The sequence below is a fragment of the Merops nubicus genome, unplaced genomic scaffold (genome assembly GCF_000691845.1).
Source record: "Merops nubicus isolate BGI_N331 unplaced genomic scaffold, ASM69184v1 scaffold19844, whole genome shotgun sequence".
NCBI classification, from domain to species: domain Eukaryota; kingdom Metazoa; phylum Chordata; class Aves; order Coraciiformes; family Meropidae; genus Merops; species Merops nubicus.
Window position 1 is genome coordinate 12,378 of NW_008606472.1, and position 14,607 is coordinate 26,984.

At 38.7% G+C, this 14,607-nt stretch overlaps 1 protein-coding gene across 1 annotated transcript in view; it reads right to left on the reverse strand.

The window, feature by feature from the left end:
• Window positions 1-1,348: 1,348 nt before the first annotated feature.
• EPS15L1 (epidermal growth factor receptor pathway substrate 15-like 1) overlaps window positions 1,349-14,607 on the reverse strand; it is a 31,974-nt gene continuing 18,715 nt past the window's right edge. Inside the window, exons 18-19 of the mRNA XM_008939662.1 lie at window positions 5,827-6,032; window positions 1,349-1,495 (exon numbers count right to left, since the gene is read on the reverse strand). Coding sequence (XP_008937910.1) covers window positions 1,349-1,495; window positions 5,827-6,032 — 353 coding nt within the window. The remainder of the gene's footprint in view (window positions 1,496-5,826; window positions 6,033-14,607) is intronic.

Consider the following 14,607-nt stretch of genomic DNA (forward strand, 5'->3'; position numbering starts at 1 on the left):
TTAAAACTTTTACACTAGATGCCTACTCTATTTAGACATAAAAGTCCAAGGCAGAGACAACTGAAGTTTTCAAATTCCTGAAATCAGAAAAGGCATTTTTAGCAAGTAAATAATTCACAGACTTATCGTAAGGACTTATTTTATATGTGACATGTAAATCACACTGTGGTACCCTTACCAGAGGGAAGTTGTGAGTTCTACAGGTGTATATAAAAACTGTTCTGTGCTTGGACTCACTACTGCAAGCCGTGCTGTAAAGCCACTCCAGCCTACCAGTACTTCTCCAACCTACACATGAACCTGTATTTGGCAAATAAAATCTATTTCAGCTTAGCCAGATTTCAGCTAAATGATGTTTGATCTGTAACCGTGTAATAGAAGCGAGGTGGAATTAAAGAAGCAGAGGTAGGGGCTGTCTCATGCAGCCAGTGGGTCACACCAAGAACGTGGTCTATGTTCTGGGAGTAAAAGAGGGGAAAAAGAGCTGTAGAGATGAACACTGCTCAAGCTTAGGAAGTTTTCCACTGCTTGATTTTACATGAAAGCAGCACTCAAACTCATATCACAATCCTGCCATCAGATTTGCTTATGGGATAAAGCAAGATTTTACCTAATGGTTTAATTGCCAAATCATTTGTCTGATTTACTACAACTGAATGAACTCCCTCTTTTACAACTCTGCACACAGTCATTAAAACTCGATGCAAACAAATGTTTGAATTAGAAGAACTACTTCAAATGGGTAATACTTCACAGTTCACTATTTTTGTACTCATTGTATGCAAACTGTCAGATTCTTTTGTAAAAGCCACACCTCCTGGCTAAAAAGGGACCATCTAATAATGAACTTACTCTGAAGACTTTGACAGAGATGGCAGAGGTGACATACTGATTAGCCTACAATGAATTATTAAATAAATGTAACAAGTAAAAGCTAATTCTATAAATATTATCTTTTGATGACATTTTCTTTGAAATTCATACTGCAGCCTCAAAAAGTCAATGGAATTCAGGTAATAAAAAGCCAGACTCACAAGTTGCAGTTTACTAGATGCAACCTTGTCTTCCAGATAAAGAAACTTTGCTTTCAGTATCTTAGGATCATACATTAAATTTCTTACAAGCAGTAAATTTTATCTAGAACATATAATACAGCTTATACAGTGCTTCCTGCATATTATGCACTTGAAAAGCCACACAGAGCCCAGGTTGACGTAACCAGCCAGTCTTGTTTAGAGTTGAAGGTGACTTAAAGTTATTTTCACAACATAAACCAAGAATTTAGTAATTTTTATAAAAGCCACATTTAAGGGTTCCACTTGGAGAGGGGGGAGCCAAAACCCCCTGTTTAAGAGTTGGGCATATCAGCCTTACTGAGTGCAATAGCCAACTCAAGGTCTTCTTGTTCTTGTCTCCGCAACCGAGCTAGTCTTTCTTGCTCTGCCTTTTCACTCTCACGTTTTGCCCATGCCAGCTGCTGTTCTTCATTTCCAAACTAAAAAATGAAAATGGAAAACAAATTAATACATTTACCGAAAAGCTAGAGGAAATTAATGTGAAAAATACAACGAAGCAGAGTGATTAAATATATGAATCAAGTATACCAAGCTGTCTGCGGGTAGTTCTTCTGGATTAAGATAAAAATGCACTCACTGATTTCCTGACTTCATCCTTTAATTTATTTCCTTAATTTCTTCCTCCTCCCACCAGGAAACTAACCCATCTGGGCTGCACGTCCCTGCATCCATGTCTCAGTTTTGTATGAAAATGGCCAGGGGACTGGAGCCAAACAAAAACTCCACAAACACAAAAAAAAGCAAGTTAGTGGTTTAGGAGCATAACAACCTACATCCATTTTTAAGTATAGTAAATAGCTGTTAAAAAACAAGAGTTATTTACTCTTGTGCAACTCTGTTGCAGAGTTTTATTGTAGTAGTTCCTGCTAAGGGTGAGAGGGTTTAATAATGACTCTGGAGACTGCGGATTTGTGGGAAGTTTCATCACCAAATCAAAAGTTACAAAAAGTGCCTCTGTCACTGTTCATAAAAACACTTGCAGAGTTTTTCCAGTAAGAAATAACGTAAGAGAATCCAATTTACTTCAGCAGAAAACACTAAGGAAATAAAATGCATTGCAACATCCAGCTTCTAAGCCTGGTTGAGCTCCCCAAAACACATTTAAATCCACTGCAGCAAAACTACTCCAAAACTATATTCCAGTATTTACCACTGCTTGATGCAGGAGGTTTGCTTCTTTGATTTTTTTTTTGCACAAAATATGAAAACAGTTTATTGAAACTGTAACAATTAAAAAACTAAAATATAATTGGTGTTTAATTTTAGCCTTCCCTGAAGAGGATGATGGTAACAGAAGTGTTTGCAGAGCTGCAGGCAAGTGCTTGCATTAGATGTCACTTCTAAAATTTGCTTGACTGTTCCAGACAACACCTGATGGACCCTCCCCAGCCTCTGCCCCAGCGCTGTAATTCCTACCTTCTAAATAAATGCACTTATTTGAGTTTCAACCCAAGTCCAATCCCTATTTACTCATCATCTAAATTATGCTTCATCTCTGTGCTTGTGGATGCTCATGATTCCTCATTTCATTTCTCTCAATACGATTTTTCAGATGATTTGATGTAAGAAAAGGATTCTTTTAAAATTACTTTTCTTCAAACAATACCTCTGCTTTCATCGCTATCAAAATTTAGATGAGGACCTTTGCATTCAATGTTATTAAAATACAATAAAAGTGCTGCTCATTTTATGATATTTTGCTTCCAAAATGAAGAAAACCTACTATTGCTCCTCATTTGAATAATGACAGCTGACAGGTAGGGTTTAAAAGCTCACTAAGACTTAAAATAGATTTTTTTAAGATACAGTAAAAACGGCCTCAAATGGAAGCAGGACTTCCCCACTTATTCCAAGAAATCAAAAAGATCATATAAGCCAGGATGGAAAAGAACAGTTACTATTTTCAGAAATAAAATAAGCTTCGGTCAAACCCTCTGGGGTGTCTTTTTTTTAAAAAATAAAAATTTAAGAGAGCAGTTTTACTTCTATAGCTTGGATCTTAGGATAAGTCTTCCACAGCTTGCAAGAGTCCCAATCATGACTTGTTTATTTTACATAAGTTATGTTTTTGTGGTTAAAACTGCTGAGTGAAAACAAAAAAACCAACAACAACAGAAAAGGAAAAACAGGCAAGTGATTCATTTGAAACAAATCTGGATGTGGCTTATTAGAAATTGTTAGCAGGAAGTCAAGTTTTCAGGAGCATGACTCTGACCATCAGTGGGATACAGAAGAGTTCATTAACGCCACTGACTCTTGCACAGGTTGCCTATAAAAAGGTAACATAACTGAATGATAAGTCATTTCATACAATAACAACTGTTTTTTCACTTGTCCAGGTTTCAAGATGTCTATAAATATTTATCACAGATCTGCCTTTTCATTAAACCCTTTTCTTGAGACTGAAGGCATAAATGAGGAAAAAAGCAGACCAGCAAAACTGAGCAAATGCACAAAAGGTTACATGGACTTGGGCTTGGCTCAATTACCAGCTGGTATTAGGAGAAAAATTGGAGTTTAGTTCTCAGTGCTCTGTGTCTTGGAAATTTAAACGCTTTCTGTTGGCAGAAAGGTTGCTTTGCTTGTTGCTCTGTAAACTGAAGCTGGAACCTAGAAATACCTGAATTATGAGCTACCAAAAGATTTTGTTTTGTTCCAAAGAGTCACATTTAATGACAGTGGAAAAGTTAAGAGTGCAAGGAGAATATACTTAAACTCGGTGCATCTGTTTGCCAGTGTCTCAGAAAAAAAAAAAGCCAAATTTTCTAGGGTGCTACTAAAATCTAGTGAAGGTTCTCATGTTAATTCTTTGCAATAGTAAAGAATTCCAATTAAAAATCAGGTTATTCAATTATTCAAACTTACATGATGCTATGATTCTGTTCTCAGATTCCATTGACTCAAACTATGTGTCAAAAAAGCTTCTGTAAGTAAAATTGCTTTTTTCATTTCTGTTATCAACAAAGTTTCCCAAACATCAGGCACAGAGAAGCACATTCTTGCTGATCACAAGGTTAACAAATGTATTTAAATCTTCATATAGAAGGATTAGGAATGATCAAATGCAGTAAAATAACTGTGTTATAGGCAAGCAAAGAAAACAACCAACGAACTGACAAGGGATCAAGTCTTTGTCTTTTCAGCCAGATTCAGTTAGTACTTTTTTTTCTTACAGCAGTAGAAATTCACAAAACCAAAAAATTCATTTCATTTGATGAAGTGCCACTTAATAGTAATTATAAGTGGCTACTGCTCAAGATCTGATTTCTCCTAATCTTCTAAAGTTAATCTCACCTCCTGAAAACCTGATGGCACAGCAAATTTAATAGTAAAGCACCCACTGGGATGGGGATCAGAGATTTTGGTTAATCATTTGATACAATCAGTTGGTGTAAGCCACACTTTTAAGTTAGGAAATGCAGTCTGCAAAGTCAGATGACAATAGCTGGGTAACAGTCACTCCATTCCATTATTGGTCTTTCATTGAAGGAAGAGATTAGATGTTGGTCAAGAAATTGCAGATAAAGCAAGTTTTGTGTCTTGTTTTTATTAAGAATGTCACCATTTTGTATTACAATCACAGAATTTAACTGTGCAAATTCAACAGGCTAGTACTAACTGTGGTAAAGCATACATCATATTTGGAGCTTGGACATCTTCAGTATCATAGATAAATTAAAGCACTGAGGCCAGCCAGAAGTATGCAGAGATGACCTCCACTAACAATATCAAATAGGAAGGTGATACACATTTACTGTTGGCTACTAACTAGGGGGGAAAACATTAAAAATAAGCAACCTGAAAGATTCGGCTTAAAGATCTCCACTTGTTGAACACTGAACTCTGCCCACCAGACTTCAGCACCAGGGTAAGCTGGCAGCAACAGAACAGAAACGTGAAGGGAGGAAGGAGCCAGGGGCTGTGGATGGAGCAGATTCCTATCTCCTCAGGGAAGCAACAGGAACCACACTGCTGCTCATTGACAGGGATTTCCAACCCAGGGAGGCACCTGCCAGCACTGGAAACAGAGCCGGGCTCTTAGAAACCCTCTGTTTTATAGGGAATGGGTGCTTGGCTTGGCTTTCAGAGCTCCTCACACTGTCTTTTGTAGCAGTATGGGCGTTTCTCTGTCGGTTCTACAAACCCGTTTTGTTTTCTTTGTCTAACAAGGGCTTTTCTACAGTAGCAGGAATTGGAACAAAATTCAACAGCTGAACTTTCAATCTCTGTCGGGTATATGTATCCTTACGATCACATTTCATCATATACAGCAAACATTGTGACAGGATTGTCAGAACCTTTTTCACAAACAATTACAAATACTTTGTGGAATCCTTCCCTTTATGGATCTGCTTCTCAGGATATGGTAAAATTGCTATATAAATGTTTTCAACAGTTGTTTTTGAATCTTTACAGCATTGGCTTCCAAAAAATCAGTTTACAAAATAGCCTCCATGCAACAAAAACAATACACAGATTCTGCTACAAAGAATTTGTGAGTAAAGGCACACTGTACTAAAATAATTTAAATGCAAGTAAACCCTTTAAAATTTAGTATGAAACTTCTTTTTTTTTATTGAAATAATGCCTTTTTATTACAGAAATATTAATACAAAAACAACGAGGACAGCATGAAGGTACTAAGAGACAGAAGCCAGTGAACAGTAGGTTTGCAGTTAAAACAAAAACCCAAAAGATTGCTGCAAGCAGAGCAGAAAGTGGTTGCTCAGAGACAATGAACTTAACTTACAGAGCTGAAGTCTGCAAACCCCAAGGAAGAGTCTTTAGAAGTTTTACTTGAAGAGGAAGGAGCAAATGGATCTTTTCCACTAAATGGGTCCCCAAACCCCTTTTTACTTTGAAACGGGTCACTGCTGTCAGCCCCAAATGGCTGGAATGGATCATGGGGCTTGGGAAAATCTGAAGACCCAAGGTGGCTTACAGGAGTACTTTTACCTGGAAAGTTTAGGAAAACAAAACAAAACAAAAAACAAAAGGAGAAAAAGAGAAGTTACTTACCATGGACAATGCAACCCCCTTACACAGGACACTGTTCTGATACACTATAGCATCATCCATTCCTCCTGGGGTGGTTTAAAGTTTAACCAAATATAATTCTCATTTCTGAATATAAATCATCTCAAACAGTTGATTTATTTGAATGGATTTGTTACCTTACCTATACGTAAAGCAATTTTAATACCATCAAGATTTTAAATGATAAAACTCAATATAAAGACATTTGGTCAGAAGAATTTGACAAGTATGACTTCAGTTCATTTTCCAGGATTAGAAATATTTCACGTTTGAGTCTTGGATTATATAAAAGACAAAGTACTTTAAAATATATATCACTAAAGACACATAACTGATCATGTTAAAGAGAATTAAATCGTAACTTATCTGTGACTTTACAGAATGCATGCATCCTGGTTTTTCCTGGAATTGGTTTATCCTCCTACCACCACTCTTACATGAGAAAGGAGATTGATTTTAAAAAATCTCCTTGTTGTGGGGTGCTTTCTGTGCAACCCACCTTCAGCAGGTGACTGCTCATTCTTACATTCCACCCCAAGAACAAATGGAATCACAGCAACTATTGTGTGTGCTCACAATTACTTGTTGCAGTTAGAACCTCAGTGGTTAATTTTTAACTCCCCTCACAAAAAACGCACTACTTGTTAGGTCAAATAACTGAACAGACAAATGTAATTTCTTTTTACATTCTTTTTTCTTTAGAAAAGATTGCTCCTGACAGACACACAATCTAACCTCCAGGGATGAACATCCTCCTTGGATGAACAATCCCAATTATAATGTGTACTTGACAAATGATAAAGGAAAATAATTTTAAATATTTTAAATCTTCCTGCATAATAGCCTGGATTGCATATATTGTTGGAATTAGTAAAGGTATCCTTTTTGAAATGTCTAAATCATTGAACTGTAAGTTAACAGGAATCTTGTAGTTTATTCACATCAGGACACACATACTAGGACAGCATGGAGAAAATGAGTGGAAATCCCAGATTTCAGATTAGGTACTTGGCACATCTGAGACATTTTAAGAAGGTACTTTGGTAGCTGCTCATGAACTTCGTATTTGCCCAAATATGTGGAAATGCTCATTTATCAAGGAGAAATAAAGAACAGCAACTCTCTACACTAAGTCACCCATCCTTCAAGGGCTGTGAAACCACAGCTCAGCCTCTCCTATCCCAGGGGCCAGCCCAACATCCCCCTTCCCTTGCCCTCAGTGGGTCCATGGCCATCAGCAGGCTCCACACCACGCTGGTGGCACCTCCTTTGTGACCACAGAGGGTGCAGGGGCCTGCAGTGCTCCAGCTCAGCCAGGCAGAGGTTTAGAGGGGAGCCAAAGGAACCCTGCAGACTCTTATCTCATTAGTGTAGTGCCAATGGCAGACTCAGGCCTTGGATGCAGCACGGTGACCACTGTGGAAATGTGAAGCAACAAAGTCCAGAGCTGAACAAGCAGACAGAAAGAGGAGCAGAAAACAAGACACATGGAGGAGGAGATACAAAGAATTTGCTTAGTCTTAAGAGTATTCAAGAGGAACCTGACCATACGCCTGCAGGCAAGTCTTCCATCAAGGCAGAACCTAATTAATTTAGTTTTAACCAAGAGAGATGTACATTAGACAATCTGTAACATTTCTGAAGTTGAGAATACTCCAGCCTGCCTAGGGAACCTGCTGCATTCCAACGTCGTGTCCATGGGCTTTGAGAAATCACACTGGTTTAGCTGCCTTGAAGCTGGAGGATAAACAAGATCTTTTAAAGCTCTCTCAGTACTATTTTTCATGGATTGGTATGTGCCTCCATGCCAGTGAACAGATGTGGCAAGGATACATGGACCCTCATACCAGCAGCCACATGTGGGACTTCAAAGACAGGCAGATCAGACCAGTGATTTGTCCTCCATGGAAGGAAGTGACAAAATGTACAGGAAATACCAGCAACATTTGCTCCCCTCACCAGCATGGACCCTCCCTCACCACAGTTTCAAACTGCTTTTCCTATCAACAGGGCACGCTTTGCTCTCTGAATTGGAGTGTGGCAGCAACATCCCACTCACCACCAATCACTTCAGGAGACTCACTTCAGCCACAGCTCTGCAGTCCTAGGGAACTAAAACATGCTACAAGAGGAGTCATTTGGTCTTTTGTATCTAATTCTCCAGATGAAAAAGCAACTTATTTTAACTTGCAAAGAGAATTCAAGTATCTGCATTTCTAATTTAAAATCAAAGCAAAACAAGAGCCCTCTACATTTTTTCTCTCCTTCTCTCTTCCTCTATTTCCAGTTACTAGCAAGCAAATTCCCCCTTGTACCCTTCACCCTACATTGCCCCAAACCAATTTTGACTGACAGAAGCCAAAATGACCCATTTTAAGCTGCCCCCTTCTTAGGTTAAACCTGCTGCTGCCAAAACCACTCTGTGCAATTGGTGACTGTTAATACAAGCGCAGGGTTTGCAACGTATTTGCTCAGCAAACCTGTTTTTTTAGGTGGCCTGTTTAATGTTTTTGCACAAAGCCCCTAGTGGTTTCAGAACCAGGTACAAAGAGCATCGGGGTTTCTCCTGCTCCAGCTTCACAACAGATCACAACGAATGGCTTTGCTGCAGAGGAAATGTCACCATGAATGCTAGAGTTACTGCTAATGATATTGAAAAGATTCATTTTACTCCCTGAGTGCTGTGTTCCTCAGGGCTTTTAGATGTTAACGAACAGAAGAGGGCTATAATTGTTCCTCTGAAGAGAGAAACCCCTGTGAAATCAGGTTTATTTCTTTGCAGAGCAATTTTAGGCAGTGCCCTTGCTGAACACACCAATCCCAGCACTCAGGACAGAGTCCTCAGAGTCCCTCTTCCACTACACTGGTTACAACACTGCGTGCACTTTGTTTAATCCTGCCAGGCTCAGCAAACGTGGGTTTGAGGCCTGGCAGAAGTTTGCTTGGTTCAGTTAGATGTTCAAACTTACTCATTGATTAGCCACAAACGAGTAATAACGACACCAGAATTATCTTTTTGACATCTTTGCTGGCTCACCCCGTGTGTGACTCTCTCAGTGCACTAAGTCTATACTGAAGTAGACAAAGATTTTTGTATTCCTGTGTTTAGTATGTCAAAAATGTGGGTACAGTATTTCTATAATGTAAAGCAAAAATACCCAAACCACATTAAAAAGTCACCAGCTGAACTGAAGGACATGGGTAAAATCATAATGTTGCACAATATATTCTTAGTAACTGAGATTGCATTAATCTTATATTCACTAGAGAACGTTGCATTGCTACACGATGCCTCTCACCCTTTGTGAGGTATGGCGGTACAAAAGTGGAGCCAAACAGTTTTAACCCTCACTTATTTGATTTTTCTGCTAATAGTTTCAGGGGAAAAAAAAGTTCAGAAAAAAGCAAAACAGGTCCTGTTCTGAAACCACAGCAGTTTCAGCAGTTACCCAAGTGGTGCACCCAAACCACACCGAGGACTCACTTCAGCAAAAAGAGACGATGAACAAAATGGTTTACCACAGCAAATGCTGTTAACTTGGAGTGAACTCCACCCATGTGGAGGGTTTGTCTCATTTCATACTCCACAGCTAACTTCAGGGTCGAGATCCATCGTTCCAGGCAAATATCATCTCACTGGTAGGGTGCAATTACAGAATTGGTCCTTGTGAATCACAGCATACTGACAATGAAACGATTCAGTGAAATATTGACAGTTTTCTCTGTATTTTAAGTTCCAACAATGGTCCTGTCTTTCTGCTTAGAGGAACATCTTAGTGAATTACAAGAATTATGTTTTCATGTGTTTGCAGGCTGCACTGTGCATGCCCACAGGCAGACCTGAGATGACATGACTTTAAACTTTCACTAAAGAGCTACACCTTTCCAGGAAACCTTCTCAAGTGAAAAATATGCTTTAAGAAGACTGAGCTGTGCTACACAAGATAAGTACTGATATTGTTGAGTTAGGTCCATTCCTGTGATTATACTTGAACATTAACAGCAGGGTTTCTGCCTCTCACATCTTTTCTATGGCAGAGGAAGTGTTACTCCAGAAAACTTCGGAGCCTGGGCAGCAAGTGCCTCTCAGCACATCTTCCTCTTGGCACTTTGTCAAAATTATGCATCATTCCTAACTTACTCAGCATGTTTTTCACCATCCTCTTAAAATTATCCAGCTCTTCCACTGATGCAAAATAAAACTTTCACAAACTGTTGACTTTAAGGAATTACAGAAAATTACTCGTTTTCAAAATGTGCTAGAAGGTTTGTGACATTAAAACCAATTTTCTACAGAATATTCAGAGGTCTTTATCTTCAGCAGGGGCTATTCTGCACTGTATTTCAAATTCAACTGTTTGGCAATAATGCCCTTTGCACAGAATCACATTATATATTTTTAGTAGCAGAAGGAAGAACTTTTCCTATGCAAAAAAACCCTCAAAAATATTTTTGCTTAATATTTGCAAAATCTGCACCTTGAGCTAGCCCGTAACTCTGAAAAACTTAGCTTAAGAGAAATATTCTGCAAACTACAAGCTTCTTGAAAGGTGAGAAGAGAAATCGTTATACATTCAGCCTAACAATCTGTTCTGAAACAGATTCTGAAAAACCTCCTTCCACCGTCGGTACTGAAAGATCTTCACTGTGAGAAATCAGCACAAACAACAGAATCAAAGCGTGAATGGAATTTTTAGTTTGTGGCTGGGCAGGTGCTCCACCCATGAGTCATTTATCCTACACAACAAGGGATGCCTGTGTTCTAATGCAACTGTCAGGGCTTCTAGAAGGCATGAAAAATAATAACTTTTTTTTTAAAAAAAGTTTTCCTGTCAAACTTTGAGGCAAACATTTTCACTCTCGGCTGCACATGAGGAAAAAACCTGAAGGTAAACAGGCACTGTGCTACTTGTGAACAACCCTGAGCAGCAGAAGCTCTGAGGAAACAGGTGTGTGGTACCACTCACACAAACACAACGCCCCTCCACTCCTCTGAGCACCCAACGAATAAAACCAGGACTCTGGACAGAAACCCAGGACTCTGTACTGTGATTGATCCCCACAACCTGACCATACCCATGCAAACAAATGCAAGGAAATTGTTATTTTTTTCCCCTCTGATGAATACAATTCTTTCTTTTATTCAGGTCTCCTGATTGCATCTATTGTACCTAACATGGCTTTTCTTCTTGAAATTATCTCACTGAATACACACAACAAATTTCTATGCAAAGTCAGGACATTGCACATGGTGCAGGTCAAAATGAATGGTCACAAAAATGTGATGTGTTTAAACACTAAGTATTCATAAGACATCATTTCCTTTCAAGAAATGAAATCAGTAGATGCACACAACAAAGCAGTCAGGCTTTGGTTTGCATGAGTTTTTAAGCAAGGTACTGAACTAACTGTAAAGTCTAAGTCATTTTCATGACTCAATAACATTTTCATTTCAGACTCAATAAGTCATTTTCGTCTAATGGAGACATTGAAGACACAGCACAGGCAAACAAACTATTAAAAAAACCATAAACCCCCCATTTTTATGCCCAACTCAACAGCAGCAAAGATCTATTCTCTTTTTTTTCCTCAATGAAAACTGTCAATATGAGTCAGTGTGAACTGACAGTGCTCCTCTGCTGCTTTAGAGATGAAAATGGTCTAAAATGGTAAAAATAAGTAAAATTAAATCTAGAGAAGTGACACAAAGAAAAAAAACAACTGTGTTTATCGTTGACATGAAGGAGGAGGAAGCATCAAAGGAAGACAGCAGCAGAACAGGGCTGTACAAACATCTCCTGCCCGCGAGCTGCTTGCTCTGCCCTTCTGGTTCATGCTGACAGCAGGGAGCAGCTGATGGTGCACAGCAGTGGTAAAAGCACCTAAAACGGTTCAAGGGGTGCAAAAACCATCCCACACAGTGGATCTAGCTTGAAAGCTTCCAGCTGGACAACCCTGGCCCTGGTAAACCTGGAATACACATCCAGAGCCAGCTGGGTATCCACTCACTAAAGCTCTGAAGGCAAACTGCCTTCAGAACATCTTCCCTCACTATACTTTTTAATCGTGAGCAATTAAGCAGGCAAATCTATCTTAGATTAACCTTTTGAAGTCCATGCACCACACAAACAGTATAAAAAACTGCTTTGTGAGTTGGCAGTTAATTTTTCTTGTATTTCTAGCTTCTTCTACCTGACAACAACCTCCTCCTGCCACTACACTTGTGAAGAAAGGGCAAAGGATCCTCACCAAAAACTAGAGAATTATTATTTCTGTAGATGAGGAATTACAACATGCATCAGAGCTAAAAGAGTTTTCAGATTAGTTCAATAAAATACAAAGATCCTGCAGATCTAAAGAGAACTTTAATAGGTCTTAGAGCCCTGACCCCCTTTTTTTTTTTTTAAGTCATCAACACGTTCACTTATCGTGTCTCTTTATCTGCCAACTGGCAAGATGAAAAAAATAGGACTTGATCAGTCAGATTTTGCTTAAGTTAGTAGGGGCTTTTTCTGACTTTGTTGGTGGGACAGCAAAATACATCTAGCAGTTCCCCAGCGTGTGATTTGGTAAAAACACTGAACACAAAGACCCTGGCTGGCTATGTTTATTATCAAGAACATCATTACTATTATTTTGCAATCATTTCTAGTCACCCATATTAAATCCTGTGCAAACCTTTGTGCTTGCCCTGAGCAATTCTGGGGTGCCACACAAGCCAGGCATCTCTGAAGGACCAGAATCATACTCAGGCAGGCTGGTCAGTCCCCTGCTGTCTTCTCAATATTTTCTCCAATGTTTTGACATTTCAAAACCACTCCCAGTCACAAAAACAACATGAGAACAGTACCAAAGTCCTTAACTCAAACACAGAGGTGTTAACCACCAACCCCTGAAATGCCAATTTTATCAGTTCAGCTGCCATCACACATAAGAGCTATAAAGAACAAATGGATCAAAAAACAAAGCCAAAGTTCTTTGACAAACTCACTTTGTGCAGTCTGAAATAATGTCTCAATATAATTTATTTGAATACCTGTGTTTCAAATAGGAGCTAAATAAATCCACTTAATTTCTTTCTTACATGGGATTAATTCAGAGTCCTTTGAATTCCAAGTTACAAGACATTTTTCTGCTTATGTATTGGCATCCCAAAGAAAAACTGAATTTTTAGAAGTTAGCACTGAAAAAGTTCATTATTAATTCAATGCCCACCACCTCTATTAGTCACTAATACATAATATATTTAGTGTAAATTATAACATTTATATAGGCTAAAAAAAAAGCTAGTGATAAAATAATTTGGTTTATTAAATAATCACTGCAAGAGGAAAGCACATTGAAATTGGAAAATGCATTTTCCTCCTGCGTTTTTAGAACTTTTATATTCTTTCAAGGTTAAAAAGGTCAAAACCACTATAAGCAAGCAATAAAAATTTAGCAGAGGTTGAAGGTTACACACTGGTTAGTGGTGAAGGTTCTTCCACTAATATCACTGGTTAACAGCACTGTTATAACCGCAATGTGGAATGCATGGGGCTGCATTTAAAGGAAGTGGTAAGGGTGGGGCAAAAGCAGTAGGTCCCACGATCAAAGCACTAGAGCATTGAATTTTACTTATAACCCAATCACTGACACCCACACAGCAACTTCCTGTACTTTAAAAAAAAAAAAAAAGAAAGAAAAAAGAAAAAAAAAAAAAATCTGTTTCTCTCTTTTTGTAATCAACAACTTTTACCTAGAAACTAGTTAGTGGTGAACTCCTGAGTGATTTCAATCTGCAGCTCATGGCAGAAAACAGAATTTTTAACCTGTGAGAACCTAGAAAAGCCACTTTAACTGACAGGTTTCAGTCTATCGGCTCTCTCAGACTTTATTCTTAATTGCACAAAAGTCTTACAGAGCCCAAGAACTAGTGTAGGAAATGTGAAGTTACCAGTTCAGTAGTGCTGAACACTGCAGGCAACCCTGTGACAGAAAATAAAATACACTCCTAAATCTACAAAACTTAGCTGTGTTTTGGAACAGCTCGAGAAAAATTATTCACACTGGAAATTAGTTCCCTGTCACAGGGCACCTCTGCTCAATATACTCCATTATTTTCGTTAACATAAGTAATTAATATTGTCTTGTTTTCCATTTATCACAGGCCATGACACAAAGCACAAGGCTGCTCATATCTGGATAGTTCTGTGGTGTCTTTTAAGCATTATTCACAATACAGCATCAATAAATACATAAAACTTTCCACTTCTGTCTGAAGAAACCTTCAAGTTCTCCAGTACCACCTGGTGAACATCAGATTACTTCAGCCAAGTCCTGGGGGAGCTGTATGAAACCAAACATCCATTGGGAACCTCATGGACTAGGAACACATTCCTGAAGAGAAAGAACATGCACAGAGGCCCATGGGGATTCTCCTTAGAGCAGCCTGGTCAGAAGAGCTAAGGAGCTTTTCTCTAGCTGATCTTCCCCAGCCTAAAAAGAGAACCTT